This window comes from Eretmochelys imbricata, unplaced genomic scaffold, assembly GCF_965152235.1.
Source record: "Eretmochelys imbricata isolate rEreImb1 unplaced genomic scaffold, rEreImb1.hap1 Scaffold_34, whole genome shotgun sequence".
NCBI classification, from domain to species: domain Eukaryota; kingdom Metazoa; phylum Chordata; order Testudines; family Cheloniidae; genus Eretmochelys; species Eretmochelys imbricata.
This window is the reverse complement of record NW_027554346.1, coordinates 464311-478580: the sequence shown is the minus strand read 5'-3', so window position 1 is coordinate 478580 and position 14270 is coordinate 464311. Positions and strand designations below refer to the sequence as shown.

The 14270-nt window shown below is 65.9% G+C and overlaps 1 protein-coding gene across 3 annotated transcripts; it reads right to left on the bottom strand.

Moving 5' to 3' along the window:
• Positions 1-1505: 1505 nt before the first annotated feature.
• Positions 1506-12826, bottom strand: RABEP2 (rabaptin, RAB GTPase binding effector protein 2). 3 transcript variants are annotated; one of them, XM_077806891.1, is made up of 14 exons: positions 12754-12826; positions 11644-11907; positions 9918-10066; positions 6867-6986; positions 6341-6685; positions 6006-6122; positions 4912-5010; positions 4627-4758; positions 4016-4205; positions 3848-3859; positions 3702-3757; positions 3372-3470; positions 2354-2470; positions 1506-2221 (listed from the first exon to the last, which is right to left on the bottom strand). In XM_077806891.1, the coding sequence occupies exons 1-14, from the start codon at positions 12758-12760 to the stop codon at positions 2120-2122; spliced, it is 1809 nt and encodes a 602-aa protein (XP_077663017.1). In that variant the 5' UTR covers positions 12761-12826; the 3' UTR covers positions 1506-2119. The 3 variants fall into 3 exon arrangements, with proteins under 3 accessions (XP_077663017.1, XP_077663018.1, XP_077663019.1); XM_077806892.1 differs by having other exon boundaries at positions 6867-6980; XM_077806893.1 differs by lacking the exon at positions 2354-2470.
• Between the last annotated feature and the right edge of the window lie 1444 nt (positions 12827-14270).

Sequence of the window (14270 nt, the reverse complement as noted above, 5' to 3'; positions counted from 1 at the left end):
CGATTGCCAGGGGCCATGACCCCCCAGCGAGGCTCGGGCAGAGCCGCTCTATCTCCCTGCGGGGACTCTATGGCCAAGGAGGACTCTGCCCCTCCAGAGTGGAGGATGATTCAAAGGGACCAACTCTACCCCTGCCCCCGGGTTAGACTCTATGGCCCTGGAGGACTGTGGGGGCTGCTCAACTGGGGGCGTCGCAGGTACTGCCAGACCCTGGGCCTGAACCCACCGCGTTTCGCTCTGCCCCTGGGGCGGGTTCGCGCCTCCCTCCCTCTGCCCTGGGCTGGCTCCAGGGCACCCGCCGGCTAATAGAGTCACAGACACTACGGTCACAAGGGACCGTTCTGATCATCCAGTCCGGCCTCCGGCACAACGCAGACCACCGAATCTCACCCACCCACGCCTGCGAAAAACCCCTCTCCTACGTCTGAGCCACTGACGTCCTCAAATCGCGCTTTAAAGACTTCAAGGAGCAGAGAATCCTCCAGCAAGTGACCCGTGCCCCATGCTGCAGAGGAAGGCGAAAAACCTCCAGGGCCTCTTCCAATCTGCCCTGTGGGAAAATTCCTTCCCGACCCCAAATATGTCAGTCAGCTGAACCCTGAGCACGTGGGCAAGATTCACCAGCCAGATACTACAGAAAATTCTTTCCTGGGTAACTCAGGTCCCACCCCATCTAATATCCCATCACAGGCCAGAGGGGTGGCCGCTTGTCGTGCACTCTGACCCCCCCTTCCCTTTCCCCAGGCCTCCTTTCTAGGCCGTCATTTCCCATTCTGTATGTGTGCACCTGATTGGTCCTTCCCAAATGGAGAACTTTGCATTTGTCCTTATTGAATTTCATCCTATTTACTTCAGACCATTTCTCCAGTTTGTCCAGAATTGGAGCTTCCCCACATCCAGGCTGCACTGGATAGAGGTAGGGGTGGGGGGCGAGGGGCGTCACCTGATGCAGCCCCCTCCCCACCACCCCCACTAGCCCCTAGGGGGGAGCAGGGCCACTACAACCAGCGAGATTGAGACTGGGGCTGTCCCTGGCTGAGCTCCCCAGGCAGGGAGCTGGGACACTCATGGAGCTGGCTTGTCCAGGCAGTAGGAACCAGACACAACATGAAGTGGAGCAGCACTGAGCGGGCGCTGGCCAGCCCCAGCTTCCCCTGCTCAGGACACTAGTGTGTTTCTTGAAGCCCTGGCTGCAGGAGGCGCTCAGCTCTCATTTAATACCCAGTACCTGGTTCCAGCTGTAGCAGCAGGGGAGAAAAGCTGAGGCAAAGAAAAAGAACCAGCGTCATTTTACAGGGTGGGACTAGTGATTTTAGCACAGGTTAGGCTGGCAAATGCGCAGGTGGGGGCATGGGGTTCCAGGCCCTACATCTTCGCCTGCGCTGCCTCGGTCAGTCTCATGCCATTGTCCCACTGAGGCCTCCCATTGCCCCAGGCAGCTGACTTGGAGAAAGTGGACCACTTTAACGTTAAAGCAGACAGATGGATGCAGGTCGCTCAGAGAGTATGGTCACGAAGTCACCTTTATTAACCCTGCCCCCTGTGGGCCCTCCACACAAAGGCAGGCTGGTGGATTGTTAGTGGCAGGGGAGCCAGTGGGCCCTGCTTGGCCCTGCCCCTTCCCACCCATTGTGGGAGGAGGAAGCTGGGGGAAGGGGGGAAATGGAGGATGGACACTGAGCTGGAGCTGGCCTCCCCCAGCTCCAGTCCTCAGTGTTAGTAACTGTCAGTAACATGCTGTCTCCTGTGGTGTGAGCCAGAGCTGGGGGCCACACCATGACTCCCTGCCCCATAGGCCTTGCTCTTGTGGGGGGTGAACAGCAGCTGCATTTTTGGTTAGTGTGCAGGTGGGGGGCACCATCCCTGAGCTGGGGCGGGGAGGGGGGCAGAGAGAGGCTGGGACCCGTCTCCCCAGGCTGATGGCCCTAATCCCCCACAGGTGGTTGGGGAAGGGGGTTAGTAGAGGATGGCCACTCAGAGCCTGGCCTGGGGCATGGGCAGTGTCCAAGGCCCCCCTAGTGGGGAAGGGAAGGGGTTGGAGTCTGTGCCTGCCCAGGGGAAGGGTGGGTGGCATCCATGCCCCCCCACCCAGGGGAGGGCCTCTTGCTGTCCCAGCGTCTCAGGGCTCCTTGAGCTCCGTTACATCCTTCAGCCGTGTCCCGTCCACAATGCTGCGCACCTGCTCCAGCGAGGGGGCCTGGCGGATCCGTTCCAGCTGCACCTGAGGGATGAGAGGAGAGTGAGAGAGATAGCTCGAGATCCTGGGCCACGGAGACACCCCCCTTCACCCCCGACAGGGCGCAGCTCCCCCATGACAGACAGCACCTGCTCCAAGACACCCCCCAGCCGGTACCTGCAGAGTCTGCGAGAGGCGGACAAAGTCTCTCTGCACCTGCTCACTGGTGTCCAGCTCCGCCTGCAACCGCTGCAGCTTCCCCTGCTGCTCGGACAGTGCTGCCTCCAGCCTGGCCTGGGGGAGAGACTGTCACAGCTCAGGGACCAGCCCTCCCACCTCTCCCCATTCCTCTGCAACACCCCCCGCACACATCCCGGCCTTGGGGAGAGACTGTCACAGCTCAGGGACCAGCCCCCTCCCCTGACTCCTCTGCACCCCCACTCCAGCCCAGCCTGGGAAAGAGAGACCATGAGGGCCTTGGGACCAGCTACAGTTGGTTGGTCCCTGCCTTACATGCCCCACTGGGGTGGTTGCAGAGCACTCAGGGGAGGTGTAGGGTGGAAGGAGCAACGTGGGAAATGTAACGCTTTTCTGAACCAGGTGTGGGGCTCAGTTTACACACACGCCCCTTTGTCCTGGGGGCGGAAGGATCCATCCCCCCAGGTGCACTGGCGGCGGGATTAAGGTGTCATTCGATGCCCCTTCGATCTCACACCGGCAGCCAACCTGCTGTAAGCGGGGTCCCTGGCCCATTGGGGCGGGGCAGGGCAGGCGGCTAGATGTGGTGCTGGTTGTGAGCCAGGACCAGCTAGCTCCTGGCCTGGGGAAGCGCTGCGGAGCAGGGGGCTGGAAGGCAGGGCAGGGGCTACGTGTGCATCAAGAACCGAACAGGAAGGTCCCAGGCCTGGCCGGGAGGGGGACACGTGGGAGCCAGCCGCTGGGGCTCTCAGCGAGCGGGCGCAGAGCCAGAGGATAAGCTGGCTCCCAGGCAAGATGCCCAGACCTGTCCTGGTAGGTACGTATGGCGTAGTGAGTCCAGGACAGATGAGGGGCGCCCCCCACGGCACTGCCTAACAGCCAGTGCCCCAAACCCCCAGAGACCCGTGTGGGGGCACCAAGGGTGTCTGAACAGGCAGCCTGCCCCAGTGGGGGTGAGGGGTGCTGTGCAGGGGAGGGGCTGGCTCGGCTCACTCACCTTTTCCTGCTCCCAGGCCTGGCGCTGCTGGTCACGCTGGGTCAGGTCCCCCTGAAGCCGCTGCATGTCCTGCTCCAGCCCCTGTGCCCGCTGCTCTGCCTTCAGGGGGGAAGGGGAAACCAGCGTGACCCCACCATCCCCTCTGCCCCCAGTGCCCTGCCTGGGCAGCGGTTGGGGGGGGAAATCAGTGTCCTGCCCCCCACGGCATGTCCTGCTTGTGTGGGACGAGTTCAGCATAGACCTCCCCGCCAGACACACACCTTTAGGGGGCACAGAACAGGCCCCTCCCCATTCCCAAGGACCCTCCCCCCATATCACCAGCCCCCTCACCTGTCCCAGCTGCTGCTGTAGCCTCTCCATCTCTGACCGGAGGCTGCACAGGGAGGCTGGGGAGACACAGATGGGGCAGGGGGTCACCATGAGGGGTGGGGGTGAGCGACCGACACACCCACCCCCCTCCCCTAGTCCCCACTTACCCTCCATGACCTCTGCAGGTGGGAGCGATGGAGCCGCGGGAGGGGGCCGGGGGGGAGAAGAGAGACAGTGTTACAGTGAGGGGGGGTGCTTTACCTGCCATGACACCCCCAGCCCGACCCCTTTCCCCTCCCCCACCATTGTCCCCATGCCCCCAGCCACCCCCTTACGGCTCTCTTCGCGCTGGGCCCCCAGCTGGGCCTCCAGAACCCCCTGCAGCCGGGCCCGGGCGGCCTCCTCCTCGTCCAGTTGCTCACGCAGCGTGACGATCTCAATGCGCAGCCGCTCGCTATGGTGCTCACTGGCTCGGCGCAGGGTCCCAGCCTCCTCCTGCAGCCGGCGCACCAGTGCCTGCAGTTCCTGGGGAGAGATGGGGGGGGAGAGCTGTACCCCAAAGCCAGCACCTACAGCTCCTGGGGGCGATGGGGGAGAGCCGTACGTCGGTACCCCCAATGCCAGCACCTACAGCTCCGGGGGGGAGGGGGGGTGAGATCCATACCTCGATATCCCCCCCGCATCTACAGCTCCTGGGGGGCTGGCTGGGGGTGAGACCCACACCTCAATATCCCCACCCTGCACCTACAGCACCTGGGGGACTGGGGGTGAGACCCACACCTCGATATCCCCACCCTCCACCAACGCCTACAGGTCCTGGTAGGGACTGGAGGTTTGCATGGGAGTGCACCCCCTGCCCCACCCCACACACACCCCTGGGGAGGGTCAGGGAGATGGCCTACAGACCCCCAACCCCCTGGATGTCTGGTCTCAGCCCCTGCGGTACCTGCACGGAGCTCGGCAGTGGTGGCTCCTCAGCAGGGGTCGGGGTGGGCCGGGAGCCCCGCAGCCCCTCGTTCTCCTCGTTCAGCCGCTGCACCTCGTAGCTGAGTCGCTTGTGAGATGATGCCAGGTCAGCCTGGAGGAGGGGGTGGGGTGAGCAGAGGGATTGGATCCCCCTCACCAGTGACCCCCACCATGGATCCCAGCCCCCCAGCCACCCACCCTCCATTCCCCGCACCCACCCTCTGCACCTAGTCTTCCCCGCCCTGCCGGGCACCCCCCTGCTCACAATCTGCTCCTGGGTCCGGTGCTGGGTCTGGGACACGGTCGCCTGCAGGTTCTGCAGCAGCTGCTCCGAGTTCTGGATCTGATCCAGCAGCACCAGCACCTGGGAGAGACTCAGCCATCAGCACGAAGCAACCTGGCCACAGGGAGAGGGGCTGCATGTCAGCCCTCAGGGCACTGGCAGAGCTGGGGGAAGGGCTGGGCTAGCAGGGGGCTGCGGGTTGGAAATAAGGGGCACTGACAGAGGGGGGGAGCCCAGGGCCAGGCTAGCAGGGGGCTGCAGGGCACCGGCAGAGATGCGGGCAGAAGGAGAAGCCCAGGGCCGGGCTAGCAGGGGGCTGCGGGACACCGGCAGCACTGGGGGCAGAAGGGGGAGCCCAGCGCCGGGCTAGCAGGAGGCTGCGGGGCACCGGCAGAGCTGGAGGGGCAGCGGGGAGAGCCCAGGCTGGGCTAGCAAGGGCTGCGGGGCACCAGCAGAGCTGGAGGAGGGGGAGCCCAGGGCCGGGCTAGCAGGGGGCTGCGGGGCACAGGCAGAGCTGGAGGGGCAGCGGGGAGAGCCCAGGCCGGGCTAGCAGGGGGCTGCGGGGCACCAGCAGAGCTGGAGGAGGGGGAGCTCAGGGCCGGGCTAGCAGGGGGCTGCGGGGCACCGGCAGCGCTGGGGGAGGGGGAGCCCAGGGCCGGGCTAGCAGGGGGCTGCAGGGCACCGGCAGAGCTGGAGGGGCAGCGGGGAGAGCCCAGGCCGGGCTAGCAGGGGGCTGCGGGGCACCAGCAGAGCTGGAGGAGGGGGAGCCCAGGGCCGGGCTAGCAGGGGGCTGCGGGGCACCGGCAGAGCTGGAGGGGCAGCGGGGAGAGCCCAGGCCGGGCTAGCAGGGGGCTGCGGGGCACCAGCAGAGCTGGAGGAGGGGGAGCTCAGAGCCGGGCTAGCAGGGGGCTGCGGGGCACCGGCAGCGCTGGGGGAGGGGGAGCCCAGGGCCGGGCTAGCAGGGGGCTGCAGGGCACCGGCAGAGCTGGAGGGGCAGCAGGGGAAGCCCAGGGCCGGGCTAGCAGGGGGCTGCGGGGCACCGGCAGCACTGGGGGAGGGGGAGCTGCCCATGGTACCTGCTTGGCACAATCCTCGCTGCTCCGTGTTAACGCCTCCTGCAGTCGCAGCTTCTCCTGCATCACCGCCTCCAGCTGCTCGCTCAGCTGCTGCCAGGACTCCTGGTGCTGCCTGGCCTGCGAGGAGCCGAGGTCACAGGTCACCCTATCCCAGCCACATCCCCCGCACCCCAGCTCTAGCAACCCTGCACAGCATCCTCCCATCCCCCCCAGGATCTCCGCTCCCCACGTCCCCAGCTGCCCTCCTCCCTGTTCCCCACACATCTGTCACCCTCCCAGCCCACTCCCACCTCCCGGCCCCCCACCCTGCCCACAGCTTCCCCCTCCAGTCTCACCTCCTGCTGCAGGTGCGTCCACTCCCCATCAGGCACCAGCTGGAAGCCAGGGGGCGGCAGGTAGATGCTCTCAGGCACCAGGGTGCCGGTGGACAGCAGGGAGGCCGTGTCCTCATGCTCTTGGTTGGGCCGGCGCCGGGGCCGGGGGGAGCCAGCGCTGGAGCTGGCGATGGAGACAATGGAGATGCTGTCGCAGCCGCGGGCGAAGGCCATGCCACCTCCCAGCTCCTCTTCACCCTCCGGTCCGGAGCCTTCATCCCCCTCTCCCCCAGGGTGGGCAGGGGGCACCCGGCTGGGATCCTCCGCATCAGACAGCAGGGACTCCGATGAGCAGCAGAGTGAGCCCTGGGGGGGAAGGAGTCACAGGGCAGAGCGAGCCCCCCCCACACAGTCAGAACGGCCCAAGTCCATCCACATTGGGCACCCCTTCCCTCCCCCCAAACACATTCCTGCATGGCCTGGCTCTCCGCCCCCCAGCACCCACTACCCCACTCCCCCCACACAGTTCCCCCCCTCCGGGTCTCACCTCAGGCCCCCGCAGCCCCTGGATCAGCCCCTCGGCCCGGGAGAGTTTGCTCTTGAGCTGGGCGATCTCCTCCTCCATGGGCAGGACAATGCTGCGCAGCTGCTCCGAGTCCTCCTGCGCCTGAGTGGGGAGAGACTGAGCCAGGGACCCCCAGCATCCCCTGCTCCCCAACATCCCCTGCCCCACAGCACCCGCACCACAGCCCCTGCTCCCCAACCACAGCCCCTGCCCCCAGCACGCCCTGCCCCCCAAACACAGCCCCCGCCCCACAGCACCCGCACCACAGCCCCTGCCCCCCAACCACAGCCCCTGCCCCCAGCATGCCCTGCCCCCCAAACACAGCCCCCGCCCCCAGCACCCGCACCACAACCCCTGCCCCCCAACCACAGCCCCTGCCCCCAGCACCCCCGGCCCCACAGCACCCGCACCACGGCCCCTGCCCCCAGCATGCCCTGCCCCCAGCATGCCCTGCCCCCAGCATGCCCTGCCCCCAGCACCCGCACCACAGCCCCTGCCCCCAACATCCCCTGCCCCCCAACCACAGCCCCTGCCCCCCAACATCCCCTGCCACCAGCACCCCTGGCCCCACAGCACCCGCACCACAGCCCCTGCCCCCCAACCACAGCCCCTGCCCCCAGCATGCCCTGCCCCCCAAACACAGCCCCCGCCCCCAGCACCCGCACCACAACCCCTGCCCCCCAACCACAGCCCCTGCCCCCAGCACCCCCGGCCCCACAGCACCCGCACCACGGCCCCTGCCCCCAGCATGCCCTGCCCCCAGCATGCCCTGCCCCCAGCATGCCCTGCCCCCAGCACCCGCACCACAGCCCCTGCCCCCAACATCCCCTGCCCCCCAACATCCCCTGCCACCAGCACCCCTGGCCCCACAGCACCCGCACCACAGCCCCTGCTCCCCAACCACAGCCCCTGCCCCACAGCCCCTGCCCCCCAACATCCCCCGCCCCCCAACCACAGCCCCCGCCCCCAGCACCTGCACCACAGCCCCTGCCCCCAACATCCCCTGCCCCCCAACATCCCCTGCCGCCAGCACCCCCAGCCCCACAGCACCCGCACCACAGCCCCTGCTCCCCAACCACAGCCCCTGCCCCCAGCATGCCCTGCCCCCAGCACCCACACCACAGCCCCTGCCCCCCAACCACATCCCCTGCCCCCCAACATCCCCTGCCACCAGCACCCCCGGCCCCACAGCACCCGCACCACAGCCCCTGCTCCCCAACCACAGCCCCTGCCCCCAGCATCCCCTGCCCCCAGCACCCGCACCACAGCCCCGTCCCCCAACATCCCCTGCCCCCAACCACAGCCCCTGCCCCCCAACATCCCCTGCCACCAGCACCCCCGGCCCCTCAGCACCCGCACCACAGCCCCGTCCCCCGACATCCCCCGCCCCATAGCACCCAATCACCCCCTCTGCATCCCCCAATGCCCAGCACCCCCCGCCCTTCACCCACAGGCACTCGTAGTCCTGAGGCATAAGAACATAGGAACGACCCGACTAGGTCAGACTAAAGGTCCATCTAGACCAGTCTCCTGTCTGTCGACAGTGGCCAGTGCCAGGTGCCCCAGAGGGGATGAACAGAGCAGGGCAATTATCGAGTGTCCATCCCCTGTTGTTCAGTCCCAGCTCCTGGCAGTCAGAGGTTTAGGAGTATCTGGAGCAGGGGGCTGCATCCCTGCCCATCCTGGCTAATAGCCATTGATGGACCGACCCTCCAGGAACTGAGTTACAGTGGAACCACAGAGTTACGAACACCGGAGTTATGAACTAACCACACCCCTCCTTTGGGGCTGGAAGTACACCATCAGGCAGCAGAGACCAAAACAAGCAAATCCAGGACAGTGGTGTGTTAAATGTACACTACTAAACATATAGGGAAAGTTTAAACAAAGATCTGACCAGGTAAGGAAACTTTCTGTGTTTCTTTCATTTAAATTAAGCTGGTTAAAGCAGCGCTTTTCCTCTGCACAGTAAAGCACCAAAACTGTGTTCAGTCAAGCTTCAGCTGTAAACTTTTGAAAGAACCACCACAACATCTGGTTCAGAGTGACGACCAACGTCCATTTCCAAGGGCTTCATAACTCTGAGGTTCTGCTATAACCCTTTTTTGAACCCAGTTATACTTTTTGGCCTTCATGATATCCCCCTGGCAAGGAGGTCCCCAGGCTGACTGCGCTGTGTGAAGAAATTCCTTCTGTTTGACCTGAACCTGCTGCCGACTAATGGTATTTGGTGACCCCTGGTTCTTGTGTCATGTGCCCCCTCAGTCATCTCTTCCAAGCTGAACAGCCCCAGTCTTTGTCATCTCTCCTCAAGCAGAAGCTGTTCCAACCCCTCATCACTGACGTTGCCCTTCTCTGTACTTCTTCCATTTCTAATGGACCTGTTTTGAGATGGGGCAACCACATCTGCAGGCAGTATTCGAGATGTGGGCGTACCATGGTCTTATAGAGAGGAGATATGATATTTTCCGTCTTCTTATCTAACCTTTTCCTACTGGTGCCCAGCATTCTGTTTGCTTTTGTGGCGGCCGCTGCCCATGGAGTGGATGATTTCAGAGACCTAGCCACAGTGATGCCAAGATCTCTTTCCTGAGTGATAACAGCTAATTACCACTCACAAAAAAGATCTCGGGCAGGGACATGTGCCAAGGACCCCCCAGACCTCCAACTACAGCCCCAACCCCTGAACCCACAGGGCCCTCCACCTACCCGCTCTGCGTTCCCCACGCACCCCCACCCATCAGTGCCCCCCACCCTGCACCCACTCAGAGTCTTGCTTAGTCTGGGGAGCAGGGCAAGAGCCAGGGACCCCACAACCCAAGCACCCCATATCTACCTTCTCCAGCCCCCAGCGTCCCCCACCCTTCTCCCACAGCCACTCAGACTCCTCCTGAGCCAGGGACCCACCCACCCCTCACCCTTAGCACCACCTCAGAGTTCTCCTGGGCCGGAAGATCAACCTGGGGTCCCCAACACCCCTCAAGGGCCCAGCCCCTCTCCTCACCCCCAGGGGCCCATCCTCCCCTGCCTCACCTTCTCCATCTGCCGCTCCAGCGAGTCCAGGGGGTTTCCCTGTGCCCGCTGTTGCTGCAGGCAGCTCAGCTCCCGGCCCCGCCATGAGCCGCCACCATGCTGCTCCTGCTGCAGGGCCACCAGGCGCGCCTCATAGCTGCTGATGGTGTCTGGGGAAGCAGCAGAGGGCACAGTGAGGCGACAGGAAGCACCAGGTCCCACCCAGCAAACGCTCCGGACCTCTGGGAGCAGAGGCCCATCCCCAGGCTGGGGCACAGACACTCACAGACAGGGGCAGTGTGGAGGGGTGTCTGGCTTCTCTGGACATTGGCAGCTTGCATCCAGCTCATCTGACATACATCCCCAGTGACGGGCACTGAGGAAGTGGGGCACACAGGACGGGGCGTGGGGCAGTATCCTGGGATGTAAGGGGGCTTGGCATGGGGGTCTGTATCGGGCTGGTGGCAGGTGGGGGACGGAGGTGGGGGGATGGGCAAGTGGTCAGATTGGGCACAGCGGTAGGAGTATGGAGGGCGTGTGGAATGGCGGTAGGCATGTGGGGTGCAGACGGGAGCCGTGGTAGGCATATGGAGGCAGTAGGAATACGGGGGTGTGTATACAGCGGCCGATGGCAGCAGGAGTATGGGGCAGCAGAAGGGGTAGTGGGCATATGAGGATGGTGGTAGAAGTTTGAAGGGCATGGGGGGGGGAGGCTTACGGGGGTGCGTATGGGGCAGTACCAGGTGGCTGGGGGCCGAGGCAGGCATATGAGGGTACGTATGGGGCTGTGGCAGGGAGCCATGGCAGCAGGCGTAAAAGGGGTGCGTATGGGGCTGTGGCGGGCGCACGGGGGTGCATATGGGGCAGTACCAGGTGGCTGGGGGCCATGGTAGATGTACGGAGACGGGGGGCATGTGAAGACAGCTGTAAGAGTATGGCGGGGTGTGGGGAGTGGCAGTAGGCATGGCAGGGGGTTGTATGGAGGCAGTGGGGTAGCATGGGGGGCTGCATGGGGCGGTGTGTATGGGGGCTATGGGGAAGTGGGGTAGCGTGGGGGGTGTATGGGGGCAGTGGGGAAGCACAGGGGGCAGCGGGGGGTGTATGGGGCAGTGGGGAAGCACGGGGGGGCAGTGGGGAAGCATGGGGGGCTGAGCGGGGCGATGTGTATGGGGGCTATGGGGAAGCATGGGAGGCAGCGGGGGGAAGCACGGGGGGGCTGCGTGGGGCGGTGTGTATGGGGGGCTATGGGGAAGTGGGGTAGCGTGGGGGGTGTATGGGGGCAGTGGGGGAAGCACGGGGGGGCCGTGGGGAAGCACGGGGGGGCTGAGCGGGGCGATGTCTATGGGGGCTATGGGGAAGTGGGGTAGCATGGGGGGTGTATGGGGGCAGTGGGGAAGCACAGGGGGGCCGTGGGGAAGCACGGGGGGCTGCGTGGGGCGGTGTGTATGGGGGCTATGGGGAAGTGGGGCAGTGTGGGGGGGTGTATGGGGGCAGTGGGGAAGCACAGGGGGCAGCGGGGGATGTATGGGGCAGTGGGGAAGCACGGAGGGGCAGTGGGGGGGTGTATGGGGGCTATGGGGAAGCACGGGAGGCAGCGGGGAAGCACGGGGGGGCTGCGTGGGGCGGTGTGTATGGGGGCTATGGGGAAGCACGGGAGGCAGCGGGGGGGAAGCACGGGGGGGCTGCCTGGGGCGGTGTGTATGGGGGCTATGGGGAAGCACGGGAGGCAGCGGGGGGGGGGTCTCACCTTTGAGGATGGCCTGCAGCGAGGCCACCTCCTCCTGGCACTGGCGGCGGACGGTGGCCACGGCCTCCTGCTTGGTGCCCTCGCTCACGGTGGCCACGGCTCGCAGCGTCTCGACCTCGGCCAGCGCGGCCGCCAGCTCCCCCCGCAGCGCCTGGATCCTTCCCCCGGGGTCGGGGCCCAGCTCCGCGCCCACCACTGCCCCCGGCAGACCGGGCTCCTGCAGGGCTGCGGGCCCCCCCCGCAGCCCATCCGCCCCACACGGCTCTGGGGGCAGAGATGGGGGGGTCACAGACCAGCCTGCCGGGGTCACCCCCTAACCCCCCACCCGGGACACCAGAGCCCCTCCCTCAGGGGTCACTCCCTCCCCGCACCCTGAGCCCCTCCCCCGGGGTCACTCCCCCCCCCCCGCACCCCACGCCCCTCCCCAGGGGCACTCCCCCACCAGAGCCCCTCCCCCCGGGGGCACCCCCCCACCAGAGCCCCTCCCCCCGGGGGCACTCCCCTCACCTCTGCACCCTGAGCCCCTCCCCCCGGGGTCACCCCCCCTCCGCACCCTGAGCCCCTCCACCCGGGGGTCACTCCCCCCCCCCCGCACCCTGGCCCCTCCACCCGGGGGTCACTCCCCCACCAGAGCCCCTCCCCCCCGCACCCTGAGCCCCTCCCCCCGGGGGTCACTCCCCCCCCGTACCCTGCGCCCCTCCCCCCGGGGGTCACTCCCCCCCGTACCCTGAGCCCCTCCCCCCGGGGGTCACTCCCCCCCGTACCCTGAGCCCCTCCCCCCGGGGGTCACTCCCCCCCGTACCCTGAGCCCCTCCCCCCGGGGTCACCCCCCCACCAGAGCCCCTCTCCCCGGGGGTCACTCCCCCCCCCCCCCGCACCCTGAGCCCCTCCCCCCCGGGGTCACCCCCCCCTCCGCACCCTGAGCCCCTCCCCCCGGAGGTCACTCCCCCCCCCCCGCACCCTGAGCCCCTCCACCCGGGGGTCACTCCCCCCCGTACCCTGAGACCCTCCCCCCGGGGTCACCCCCCCACCAGAGCCCCTCTCCCCGGGGGTCACTCCCCCCCCCCGCACCCTGAGCCCCTCCCCCCGGGGGCACCCCCCGCCTCGCACCCTCCATGCTCGGCTCGCGGCTCCCCCCCGCCGCAGGCTCCGCACTTCCGCGTTCGGGGCCAGCGGGGGGCGGGGCCAGCCGGGTGGTTCCGGAAACAGCCGAGCGGATCCGGAGGGAGCCGAAAGCCCGAGCCCGGCCGAGGGGTCTCGGGAGGCAGCGGAGAGGCCCGAAGGGGCGGGGCGGGGTCTGTCTGCGGGGCCGCCAGCCCAGGCCTACTGGCAACCCCGCCCCCCGCAACCGCATCGCCCCTGGCAACCGGTCCTGGCAACAGCCTCGCCCTGGCAACCACCCCCGGCAACCGCAGGCCCCTGGCAACCAGCACTTGCAACGGCCTCTCCCTGGCAACCCCCTCTCCATGGCACCCCCCCCGCGACCGCATCCCCCCAGCAACCACCCCTGGCTATCGCCTCTCCTTGGCAACCACCCCAGCAACCACCTCTCCCTAGCTACCACCCTGGCAACCGCATCTCCCCTGGCAACCACCCTGGCAACTGCCTCTCTCTCACAACCACCATTCCTCTCTGCAACCAGACCTGACAACTGCCTCTCCCTAGCTACCAACCCCAGCAACCACATACCCCTTTTCTTTTTGTAAATCTCTCTGGTAACCACCCCGGCACCTGCCCTTGGCAACTGCATCCCCCTGGCAACTGTGTACAGAGTCACTGGATCAGTGCTCTGGAACTGCTTCGAATGAAGCCAGTCAGGAGTCACCAAGGCGAGAAGCCCACATGGCTTCTGCTTCCTGGGTCTGACCTCAGAGCATTCAGCATCCTCTTCCACACAGTGCGCTTCCCGCAGGGAGTCTGCCCAGGCCGGGCCCCTGGGGAAGCCAGAGAGCCCTGCACTCCAACTCTGCAGCCAATCGGGACACTGAGCCAGCGTGTGACACAGACGGGTTATTAGTCGACAGGAACACAGCATAGGACAGAGCTTGTTAGCACAGACATCAGGAACATTCAGTAAAGTCCATTGTAGTGGGAGGGGAGCCCAGAGCCAGGGTCCTGACCCTCCCCCTGAGGCCCAAGCCAGCAGAGACTGACTGACTTCCAGCTGCCTGGCCTCTGACACCCCCATTGCCCCTCCTCTGGTCTTTGGTCTCGCTTCCCGGGCAAAGTGTGACCTGGTTGCATCCCCCTCCTGGGTCTCAGGTTATGAAGGGCACTGTCCATCACCTATGTTCAGGCAGCTGGAGCCACCTCACCTGCCCCCAAGGGTCTCAGCAAAAGTCACACACCCTTATTCTCACCACCTAGGCACTGGTGCAGTACACAGAGAAACTGAGGCACACACAGTATTCATGCAAAACAGTGAGACTCACATAGGCTCACATATAACATAATAAGGAGGAAAAAACCCACTTTGTCACAACCGCTCTTTGGTGATGAGCTCCTCTTTCTACTCACTGCCAGCAACCACATCCTCTTGGCAACCGCCCCCCACCCCCCCTGCAATCACCCCCAGCAACCAAGTTCCTCTGACAACCACTGCCTTAGGGACCCTGGCAACCACCTCC

Excerpts from the sequence above, each read along its gene's own strand:
- RABEP2 (XM_077806891.1), bottom strand. Across the intron at positions 6,686-6,866 it reads AGGGGCTGCGGGGGCCTGAG|GGCTCACTCTGCTGCTCATC; the intron begins GTGAGACCCGGA and ends CTTCCCCCCCAG. Across the intron at positions 3,471-3,701 it reads TACAGCAGCAGCTGGGACAG|GCAGAGCAGCGGGCACAGGG; the intron begins GTGAGGGGGCTG and ends TCCCCCCTGAAG.